This window comes from Ursus maritimus, unplaced genomic scaffold, assembly GCF_017311325.1.
Source record: "Ursus maritimus isolate PB19 unplaced genomic scaffold, ASM1731132v1 scaffold_16, whole genome shotgun sequence".
NCBI classification, from domain to species: domain Eukaryota; kingdom Metazoa; phylum Chordata; class Mammalia; order Carnivora; family Ursidae; genus Ursus; species Ursus maritimus.
This window is the reverse complement of record NW_024424008.1, coordinates 47,608,127-47,620,349: the sequence shown is the minus strand read 5'-3', so window position 1 is coordinate 47,620,349 and position 12,223 is coordinate 47,608,127. Positions and strand designations below refer to the sequence as shown.

Sequence of the window (12,223 nt, the reverse complement as noted above, 5' to 3'; positions counted from 1 at the left end):
TGTTTAGTAACACTTTCCTGATTAACCCCCAAATTGCCAGGTGAAGAACGATATTTGTTAAGAAGATCCTAAGAAAACATTTCAAGTTAACTATGATGTACCACCGTAGTCGATGAGTACTTGCGAGCTAGGTTCACTGTTGCTTACTCAACAACTCTTTGTAAGTAGTATGCAGTGATAGGAATAATGACTTAAAAACAGACACCCTTTTTTAAAATGTTGAGGACAATAGTCTAAACCAGTGTTTTGAAACTGTGGCTCACAGACTCAATTTAGTGCGTTAGGACTAGCATTAAAAAAAGAAAAGAATAGAATAGGAAATAATGCTTTGCAAAATGTAGATAAGGTAAGTGTTACTTCTTGTGACTTTTGTCAGATACACATGTACGTGCACGTGTGTGTTCGCATGCTGGTTGACAATATAAAATTTCTTATTGAAGGTCATGGTAATATAAAATTTGAAAGCCACTGGTTAAAGCCATCATTCAGGCCACCTTTGAGGCTTAGGCCCAATGACTCAGAACTTCATTCAAGGAAAATTTGAGGTTTTTGTTTTTGTTTTTGTTTTTGGAAAGATAATGCTAGCAGTCTTATGATTGGATGGGCTAAAGGTTTTAATGAGAATTTTCAATTTTGTCTCAAGAAAGAAACATTTATTGGGCATACATACCATATGCTGTAATGAGTGTTTTACGTTCCTTATTTTAGTTAATTCTCAAAACAGCTTTATGAAGTAGTACTATTGTTAACATAATTTTACGAAAGAAAAAACTGTGGCCAAAGGGAGTTAACTAATTTGCTCACTTACCCAGATAATAGGTGATCTGCCTACATCTAGCTCTAAAGTACCAGTACTCTAAATATAAACAAAGGTACTGAGGAGTAGAAATGCATAACATTTTGGGAGAGCATTGAAAATTTTACTGGTATATTAGGGTTATGGATGGAATGGCTGGCGTTTATCTTAGAAACAAAGGCTTGAGTTCAGGTTGTAAAAGGCTTCACGTTGTTCTAGCAGCACTGTTTTTAGGAATCCTTCTTGCATTCTCCTTTTAGACTTAGTGCTGCTTCTCCTCTCTGTTTTCGTCTCTACCATTAGATAGTTTCTTAAGAGGACAGGGAAAGTCTTATTTGACTTTATGTCTCCAAAGCCTGACAGATCCTACAATTAGGAATTCACAACAAATGGCACAAAAGAAAAATTGGAATTTTATCGTGTATTCAGAGGAATGTCACAATAAAATGTGTGGCTTAGAAATATAACTTTATGAAACCGAGAGTGAATTGGCAAGTATAGAAATAGGCATTCCAGTGACTTGAGACTGTTTGAGATGTGATTGGTGTTTAATAAGTATTTGAATGAACAACAGAATGAATGAGAGTTTGGGCTTTATCTTGCATGCAGGGGAGAGGTGCAATCAGAAACATGTCAGTGTGGGGGCACCTGGGTGGCGCAGTCGTTAAGCGTCTGCCTTCGGCTCAGGGCATGATCCCAGCGTTCTGGGATCGAGCCCCACATCGGGCTCCTCCTCTGGGAGCCTGCTTCTTCCTCTCCCACTCCCCCTGCTTGTGTTCCCTCTCTCGCTGGCTGTCTCTGTCACATAAATAAATAAAATCTTAAAAAAAAAAAATACCAAACATGTCAGTGTGAATGTGAATTAGCATAAAGAGACAGGGAGATCTGTCTCGGCTTCCTTAACAAATGTGCACTGAGTGGCTAATAAATAGTTAACATTTATTGACCACCTCCTTTGTGTCCGCAGTTGTGCCTCATGCTGTACAGATACTCTTTTAAATTCTCCCAATAATATCAAAGAAGCACCATGGCCATTTTATAGATGAGGAAACTGAAGCCAGGTAAATAATAAAAGGATGTTGTGAAAATCCAGGTGAGAGATGATATAGTGCAGACTAGGATAGTCACGGAACGCATAACAAACTAGTTTAATGCCTACAAGCGTCTCTTTGAAGCTGAAGATGTGCTCCATGTTTATTCCATGGGTACTGTATTGAGGCTGTTGGAACCAATCAGTCTTCCTGTCTTTTCAATCAGTGCCTTTAATTTTTTCCCCATTGTCTGCTCACTTTTATAAAATAATCTTCTTGTAGTGTTTGTGATATCATTATTATTGTAAAGCTCCCTGCGTATGGTCACCTCGGAGAAGGCTTTGAAGCATACCCACACACCCTATTCTCACAACAGAAGCTGGTTCATCACAGTCCTCTAAAATCCAGAGCATCTGCCTCTCTGATCATTATGATTTTGTGCCTGTTGTTTTAAAAACTTATTGTGGGAACATTTTAAACCTATTCAAAAATAGAGACTAGCATCAGCACAACGATCCCTTCTATGTACCTGATCACCCAGCCTCAGAAGTCATCAACAAATGCTCAGACTTGTTTTGGCTGTGTCCCCCATTCTTCACACCCTCCAAATCCTAGAGTATTTTCAAGTAAATCCAAGAGATTATTTCATTAATCTGTGTCTTTAAGAGAAAAGAAGACTTTTTCAAAAATACAGCCATAATAGCATTATCATAAAATCAAATTTCTTAATATGCAATTTGATTACCCTAATTGTCTCATAATGATCTTTCTGCAGTTGGTTTATCTGAGTCCAGATCTAGTCAAGGGCTTCAGTCTTTGGTTCATAAGTCTTTTAATTTGTTACCTCCTCTTTTTTTTGTTTCTTGCTATTTTTTTATGACAGAAACTGGGTCATGTGCCCAGTAAAACAAACTCACATTTTAATTGTATTTTCATGATGTCGTTTAATGTGTTCATCTCTATATATTTCCTGAAAGCTATTAGTGAGATCTAGACTCTTGATCAGATTAGGAGCTGTTGTTTGGCAAGAACAGTTCATGGGTGGGACTGTGTACATCCTGTTACATCACATCAGGAGGTGAATGTCTGGTTGTCTTTCTGTGACTGTAGGTTTGTTTAAGGTGTTCAGATGATGTCAGCATGGTTCCTTCATAATCAATTTTTCCATTAAGCTTTTATGTAATGTTCTTACCATTGATGATCAAAATGCCTGCATCCATTATTTAATTAGTGGTTTCAAAAGGATGATACTATAATTTTGTCATTCCTTTTGTACTCACTAGTGGAATTATTTTACAAAGAATTATCTCTTACTAGCTTTTAGGTTACCTTAAAATATAGCTTATATAGGAAATGCAGGATAAATACTTGATTCTTATCCCTCTATGTATCTGTTTCCAGAGGAGTCAGTTCCCTAACAAAATCTAATGGTCACTAATGTGGCGGGGGGTGTGCGCATGTGCATATGTGTGTAATATTTTGAATTCGTAGACTTTAACATATTTGCTTATTGTGTTTTAGTCCATTGCAGTCATTACTTTTTGTTGTTGCTGAAACTGTCCCTCTTTTGGGCAGTGGGAGCTCCCTTGAGTTGTCTTCAGTATTCTTTTAACATGCCTGCCCGGTAACTTGGGTAACTTTCTCACTTTTTGGTGTGACAAGAGTATTCTAGCTTTATCTTTTATGTCTCTTGCCCCAGACCCAAAGTCCTCCATTTCTCCAGGGTGGGGTTTGTATTTGAAGCTTTATCTAGTGCTGTCTTGGTATATGTATAAATAGCATGCATCTTCCCTATTGGCGTTCTCACAGAAATCTCTCATACCTCATTTTCAGCTGCTCTGCAGAATGGCTCCTTTGCTTTGGGATATTCCTCATCCTCCAGAATTGAAGTTCTGTACATCATATTGTTTCTGGTTTATATTAGGACATCCCAAACATACCACGTAAATTTTATAAGAATCCGCAGATCACTTTCACATGATACAGAAACATAGACAGAAGCTTAATTTTATTCATATAAATAGTCCAGAATGCTTTTAACTTGCATAGAAAAAAGAGCTGGGGGCTGAGGGGGTTAGAAGAGGTGAATAAAGACAGGGTTTGACTTGACATTGAGTTTGAGGAACGTAATACATCTAGTTAGGGTTACTTGGTAGAAGTTAGCCCTCAGGCCTAGAGATGAAGTACAACTGTTCTCTTAGTGTAATGCTGTTTATCAACGTAAAACTAAAACAGCTGAGAGAAGAAGTGTCTTGCCAAAGTCAGGAAAACAAATAGTAGAGCCAGGTATCGTATGAAAGATATTTAGTGGTTTCAAATACAAATGTGAAATTCAGAACCTTATTTTTTCACCCTGTTTTTCCTTATCCCTTTTTGGTGAACCTATTGAAATGAACTGAATGTCTTTTTTTTAGAGTCCCAAGAGTGCCCTGAAAGAGAGGATTTATCTAGAGGAAAACCCAGAGAAAAGCGAAGTGATTCAGGACACTGTGAGTATGAAATCCATGAAATGGTAGTGCTTTCTTTAGCTTTCCTTCTACTTCAGTGACAGATACACCTGAGAAACGTGGATGGGGTGGGGGTGCAGGTTGGGAGAGAAAAAGCTTAAACTTATTAATAAAGATTTGATAAATAGAGAGCTACTCCATGATAATTGGTTGGCGTCATTAGGTGGTTTAATGTTATTTTAATTATTGTAGTAAAATACACATCACATAAAATTTACCATTTTAGTAATTTTTAAGTACAGAGTTCATTGTCAGTAAGTTATATTGTCACTCTTGTACAGCCATCACCATATCTGGCTCTAGAACTTTTTCCTCTTCCCCAACTCAAACTCAGTACCCATTCAACCCTGCCTCCCCATTATCCTCAGCACTGAGTGACCACCATTTTACTCTGAATTTGACTACTTTGGGGACCTTACATGAGAAGCATCATATGTGCTTGTCCTTTTGTGACTGACTTGTTTCACTTAGCATTATGTCCTCAGGGTTCACCCATGTCATAGCATGTTTCAGAATTTCCTTCCTTTTCAAGGCTGAATAATAATCCATCGTATGTATAGACCACGTTTTGCTTATCCACTCATCTGTCAGTGAACACTTGGGTTGTCTCCACATTTTGGCCATTGTGAATAATGCCACTATGACTGTGGGCATACAAATATCTGTTTAGGTGCTTTCTTTTAGTTCTTTTGGGTATTTATTCAGAAGTGGAATTGCTGGGTTTTGCATATTCTGAAGTGAATACTTTTTGGCGTTCTGATTTTGTTTTTTAATTAGATTTGTATCAAGTTTTATGGTAAAGGATTTAACAGCATATTGTGACCCATCAGTTATTAGCAACATAAGGACTATTGAAAAATCAGAGACACTGAAACAGCTATAAAATCAAAAGTTATCTGACACCACTCTAAACATATTTCTCTTGTTTTACCATTTTTTAAAAAAATGACTAAAGCCTTGGGGTTCAAAAAACAAATATTAAAAAACGCAGAATCAAGTTTAGAAGATGCAGATATAGAGATCTGTGCCACACCTAAGGAGGGGAGACGACAGCTACAGAGTATTTTGTTTATAACTGGATCCATGGGCATAGCTTCGGCTCTAACTACTATACAGACGACCCCCAAATCAGGATAGCCCCACATCCTGCATGTTCAGCTGCTGTCAGGTTTGAGTCAAACATATTCTTTCCCCGATCTCCCCAAATTTGTATTCCTCTTCATACTGCATGGCCTTAGATTTTAGTATTTATGGTCTTCAACCCTCCCATATTTTTTACATTATATGTTAATGCCCTTACTCTGCCTTTTTCATGCTAAATTCAGCTTTGTGAGTGAGCTGACAAATGGATGAGCTATTGCATGGGAGGGAGATCTGCCAGCCTACAATTTATGTTTGCAATTTTAGTTCTTTGTTTCTATACAAAATGATTTTAATTTTGTGTGATTACTTGAAAATTTCGTTGCATTATGCCAGTGATTTTCAACCAGGAGTGATTTTGTCCCTCAGGGAACGTTTGGCAGTGTATGGAAACATTTTTGATTGTCATGACTGGGAGGCTGCCGCTGGCATGGAGTGGGTGGGTAGAGGCCCAGGATGCTGCCCGACATCGTACAATGCACAGGACAGCCCCCACAACAAAGAATTATCCGGCCCCAAATGTCAGCAGCGCCAGGATTGAAAAACCCTGCATTATGCACTTATGAAAATGAATTGAAAATGAAAAAACAGCGTTCAGGAACAGCTTTCAATTATGCGATGTTAATAGAAGTCTTTGTATTAACCTCTCTCCTCACTTCGTCTTACCATTTCCACTCTCGTTTTTCCTTTGTCCTGTGGTCTTCATTCACTTTTCCTACTCTAGCCCTTTAGAATTGTAATTATTTACGTAAGCCAACTTTCTGCCTGTGACAAGGTCTATATGAAATGAATGGAGTACACACACACAGTGATTAGAATCAGATATCCAAGAGTGTAGTGAGCAAAAGGTGTTAATTATTTCCAGAGGAAGTGTTTTTTTTTCTCTCTCTCTCCAAGAAACAGTCCATACTGTTGTGGTTTTCTTTGCTAAAGTGATTCATTGCCTTGAAAATTTGAGAACCACTTCTTTGAAAATAAAGCACTTAAAGAAAATAAATAAAACGAAATCAGTTTTAGTGAACCATTTCTTTTTGATGATTTGGCTTCATTCTTTCCCTGATTTGACCAACAGATAATTTTTCTGTTCCTTTTCTCTAAATGTTACCAGGATACTCAGTCACTCATCGGGAGTCCCTCTCCCCGTATAGCACCTCATATTATTGGAGCAGAGGATGATGATTTCGGTACTGAACATGAACAGGTGATGACATTTTTCTCTAAAACACGAATTATTAATTCTTTGACATTTTTGATTTGTTGTGAAAATGAATGCTTTTTGAAGATTGAAATTCTGTTTGTGAAGATTTAAGGTTGTGTCTTAGAACTAAGATTAATTGTTTAATTACTTGGATTGTTTATTTTAACTTTTACCAGTAGAAATGACTTTGCTTTTAAAGGTGATAAGGACTGATTGAATTACACTTAAGTATTTCATTTTGGGAGAGGGGGATGTAATTTTAAATATATATTCTTCTGATTTAAAATTCCAGTTGTTTATTGATGGTGTTTAGGAATATGACTGGCTTGATTCTTGTCCTTGTGTCCCACGGTCTTGCTAATAATCTCATATGCTACTTCTAGGAGCTTTTTAAAATAACTTTTTGGGATTTTCTACATAGATAACCATATTTATTTCCTTGTTTACTTATTTGTTTCCAATCTGTTTATCTTTTGTTTCTTGTTCTTACCTTTATTGCCCTGGTTAAGACTTCCGCTGTGAGATAGAATTGGAGTGGTGAGACAGGATATTCTTGCCTTATTCCTGACCTTGGGGAGAAAGATATTTAGTCTTTCATCATTAAATGAGGTGTTAGCTATAGGTATTTTATAGGTGCTTTTTATTAGGTTATGGAAGTTTACTTCTGTTTCTGGTTGTTCAGAGTTTCCATATGAATGGATGTTGAACTTTGTTGAATGATTGAGATGATCATGTGAATTTTTTTTTAATTTTTAATTTTTTAAAAAAGATTTATTTATTTATTTATTTATTAGAGAGAGAGAGAGGGAGCGCCAGCAAGAGAGGGAACACAGGCAGGGCGAGTGGGAGAGGAAGAAGCAGGCTTCCAGCGGAAGAGCCTGATGTGGGGCTCGATCCCAGGACTCTGGGATCACGCCCTGAGCCAAAGGCAGACGCTTAATGACTGAGCCACCCAGGCGCCCCATGAATTATTTTTTAAAAAATTTTATTTATTTATTTGTCAGAGGGAGAGAGAGAGTGAGAGGGCACAAGCAGGGGGAGTGGCAGGCAGAGAGAGAAGCAGGCTCCCTGCTGAGCAAGGAGCCCAGTGTGGGGCTCAATCCCAGAACCCTGGGATCATGACCTGAGCTGAAAGCTGAGCCACCCGGGCACCCCATGTGAGTTTTTTTTTTTTAAACATATTCTCTTAACATGGTAAATTACATTGATTGATATTAGCATGTTGAACCAGCTTTGCATTCCTGGGATAAACCACAGTTAGTCATAATGTATCTTCCTTTGTATATATTGTCAGATTCAATTTGCTATTATTTTGCTGATGATTTTTACATCAGTTTTTATGGGGGACTATTCGTTTGTCATTTTCTTTTTTTATAGTATCTTTGGTTTTGATATTTGGGTAATGCTGGCTCTTTTCTTAAAGATTGTATTTACTTATTTATTTAGAAAGAGAGAGGGAGAGAGAGTTGGGGGGAGGGGCACAGGAAGAGGGAGAGAGAGCATCCCAAGCAGACTGCCCCCTGAGCCCAGGGCCCAACGCGGGGCTCGATCCCACAACCATGATATCATGACTTGAGCTGAAGTCAAGAGTCAGACACTTAACCAACTGAACCACCCGGGCGCCCCTATAGCTGGCCTCTTAAAATGACTTGAGAAGTGTTCCCTCCTCTTGTATTTTCTGAAGGAGATCATGAAGAATTGGTATTATTTGTTTAGATTAACTTTCTTCTCTATTTAGAGATGTGAGAAATTAAGTGGAAATTGTGATTCGAGGTTACTTTAGGTTTAACTAGTTTTCTGTGTTCAGTGTAGTTAGGGAGCATACAGTTCTTCTCAGAGTCGTCTTGCTTAAAATTATACATCTCCATTTTCATACCACCATTTCTGCGTTAGCTCAAAAGAAGACATCTATTTCATTAACAGGCAGAAAACCTCCCATTTCATTTTTAGAAGTGTTGTTAATGCTGTTTTTTGCATCCTGATATGTAGACATCTGAGCTCCTCGATCATCATCTTCTTCTAAACTTGCATTCTCCTAAGATAGTCTTTCTTCCAACCTGTTTCCAAGAGGTTATTAATTTTCAGGGGAAGAGATTCCATAAGCCCATGTGCTAATACATTCCAGTGAAATTTTTAAAATCTTGAATTTTTTTAGGGTAGGTCAAAGTAAAATTTGGATAGTTGTGTTTAACTGAGTTTACCTTACATTTTGCACCAGTGTGGTGGAATTCTTGATGTATTGGTACTTCCTCTTCTAGATCAATGGGCAGTGCAGCTGTTTCCAGAGCATCGAGCTGCTGAAATCTCGCCCTGCTCACCTGGCTGTTTTCTTACACCACGTGGTCTCACAGTTTGACCCCGCGACGCTGGTAACGTGTTTGACCATTTAGCCAGTTCAGAGTTCTTACACTGATTCTTATACCATAAAACCTCTCACTTCTGCAAGATGCGTTTCTAAATATATCAGGATAGATGTAAGATAGTTAAAATGCAATGTATTTTTTTAAAACTTGGTTGCATGGTAATGATGACATTGCTTGTAGTGGCCTACTTGTTGGAAACTTTCCTACTTGCTGAAGATCTAGCAGATGACATTTTTCATGATTTCTCCCTTTTTCTCTCTTTCCCATTTCTTCCTCTACTACAGCTCTGTTATCTCTATTCAGACCTGTACAAGCAGACCAATTCCAAGGAGACTCGTCGTGTCTTCCTTGAGTTTCATCAGTTCTTCCTGGATCGATCTGCAGTAAGTTACCAATTAATATTATATAATCTTTGCTGTAGTATGTTGAGTTATTGGACTCCTACTTCCAGTCTTCCTTCCCCTGGTTTTGGATTTTATTTTTTTGGACTTTCTGATGTCTGTACTGTATCTCAGTTACTGATTACTCTTGACTGTTACTTTTATCATTTCTAAATGAGTTGTAGGCTATGAATTCTCACAGTAGGTGTTAGGGGGTACATGTGTATATTGGGGTTAATACGGTGCATAATTAAGAGAGTGCAAAAGAGAACACAAATGATATGCATACATATGTATTAGGAGCCAAAGGATAATACTTGCATAATGAACTCCGGTTGGCCTCTTTGAAGTTCGGAGGCACAAGTTTAACTAAAAAGTGGTAGAAAGATCTTACATAAATGATAATAGTGTTTTATTTTACTAGTAGAAATCTTTATAAGGTCTTTAAACTAATGAGTTTTATTATTCTTAGCTGTGCCGTAGGGTAAGTAACAACCCTTAATGCTTCCTGGGTAATTGTGCTACTGCTCCCTGGGCCTTCCACAGGTTCACCTCTCTCTCTGATAACTGTTGCCCACCTTCCCTCTCCCGAAACCTCATCGCTTCCTCTCCTGTCCTTTCTCAGCGGAGGACCTTGCAGTTTCTGTGAGAAGTTTGAAGTACCTGCAGGAGAACTTCTGCCACAGATATCCCCTACCTTCATCATCCTATATGCTCTGGCCTTTCTCTGAGGCCATGCAGAGCTTGCCTTCTTTTCTCCAAGCCCTACTCTTCCCCTGTTCACCTGGGCTGTATTTCCTCCCACCTGCTCAACAATGGGATCCGAGCAGTTGTCGTCCTCTGTGGCCCTGTCAGTTTTCTATTTTCTACTGAATCATTCACATTAGCATGCAAACGTTATGAGTTTGCCTAAAGCAGACATACACAGAAACATTTTGGCTCCACCTCTCCCTCCAGCTCTTGCCCCATTTTTGTTGTTTTTCTTTACAAAGTTGCCTACACACCTCCACATGGTGGAATACACTTGCCTTCTCAGGGAGCCCATCCCTGACCAGCCTATGTGAAATTTTATCCCTCTCCCTTGCTGTCATCTTTCCTGTGTTATTGTTGTCCCTAGAACTTTTATTTTATTTATTTTGTCTCTGTCCCTGCTCTTCTGCCCTGAATGGAAAGCTCCCATGAGGGCAGATACTTTTGTTCTTTGCTGTTTCTCCAACACTGAATAGATCCTGGCACAGACTGATCACTCAGATATTTATTGAGTGAATTCATTAGGGTTCTGATTATACTGCCATTGTTTAAAATATTACACATCATACTTGTTAAGATAATTTACTTCCATGAAAAATGACAATATATTGAAATATATTCAAATTTTATATTCCTTTTTAAAAATTGAAGTTGACATTCAGTATTATATTAATTTCAGGTGTACAACATAGTAATTCTACAATTGCGTACATTACATAATGCTCACCACGGAAAGTGTAGTTACCACCTGTCACTATACAAAGTTATTACAGTATTATTGACTGTATTTCCTGTTTATACTTCTCATCCCCATAACTTACTTATTTATTATTTTCCCTATAAGCTTTTAATTCCAGTTCATTTATATACAGTACTATATTAGTTTTAGGTGTACAGTATAGTGATTCAACAGTTCCATACATCACCCAGTGTTCATCACAAGTGCCCTCCTTCATCCCCATCACCTATTTAACACAGTCCCCACCCCACTCCTCTGGTAACCCTCAGTTCTCTCTAATTAAGAGTCTGTTTCTTGGTTTGTCTCTCTCTCTTTTTTCCCTTTGCTCATTTGTTTTATGAATGAAATCATTTGGTATTTGTCTTTCTTGGACTGACTTATTTCACTTAGCATAATACTCTCTAACTCCATCCATGTCATTGCAAATGGCAAGATTTCATTCTTTTTTATGGCTGAATAATTTCCATTGTCTATATATGCACTATCTTCTTTATCCATTCATCAGTCAGTGGACACTTGGGCTGCTTCCATATCTTGGCTATTGTACATAATGCTGCTATAAAAATAGGGGTGTGTGTATCCCTTTGAATTAGTGTTTTTGTATTCTTTGGGTAAATACCCAGTAGTGTGACTGCTGGATCATAGGGGAGCTCTATTTTTAACTTTTTAAAAAACCTCCATACTGTTTTCCAGAGTGGTTGCACCAGTTTGCATTCCCACCAACAGTGCACGAGCGTTCCTTTTTCTTCACATCCTTGTCAACACCTTTTGTTTCTTGTGTTGTTGATTTTAGCCATTCTGACAGGTGTCAGGTGATATCTCATTGTGGTTTTGATTTATATTTCCTTGATGGTAAGTGATGATGAGCATTGTTTCATGTGTCTGTTGGCCACCTGTATGTCTTCTTTGGAGAAATGTCTGTTCATGTCTTCTGCCCATTTTCAAATTAGAGTATTTGGTTTTTGGATGTTGAGTTTGTATATTTTGGATACTAATTCTTTATTGGATATATCCTTTGCAGATATCTTCTCCCGTTCCGTAGGTTGCCTTTTAGCTTTGTCATTTCCTTCGCTGTGCAGAAACTTTTTATTTTGATGTAGTCCCAGTAGTTTATTTTTGCTTTTGTTTTCCTTGCCTCCAGAAGCATATCTAGAAGAAGGTTGCTACAGCCAGGGTCAAAGAGGTTACTGCCTGTGTTCTCTTACAGTATTTTTATGGCTTCAGGTCTCACATTTAGATTTTTAAAATGGTTTGAATTTATTTTTGTGTATGTTGTAAAAAAGTGGTCCAGTTTCATTTTTTTGCATGCTGCTGCCCAG

General features: G+C 38.0%; 1 protein-coding gene across 3 annotated transcripts in view; it reads left to right on the top strand.

The window, feature by feature from the left end:
- The window catches only part of ARHGEF12 (Rho guanine nucleotide exchange factor 12), a 153,869-nt gene that overhangs the window by 102,233 nt on the left and 39,413 nt on the right, over positions 1-12,223 (top strand). For all 3 annotated transcript variants that reach the window (XM_040631122.1, XM_040631121.1, XM_040631119.1), the window contains 4 exons: positions 4,242-4,316; positions 6,583-6,675; positions 8,931-9,041; positions 9,320-9,418. In XM_040631122.1, coding sequence (XP_040487056.1) covers positions 4,242-4,316; positions 6,583-6,675; positions 8,931-9,041; positions 9,320-9,418 — 378 coding nt within the window. The remainder of the gene's footprint in view (positions 1-4,241; positions 4,317-6,582; positions 6,676-8,930; positions 9,042-9,319; positions 9,419-12,223) is intronic.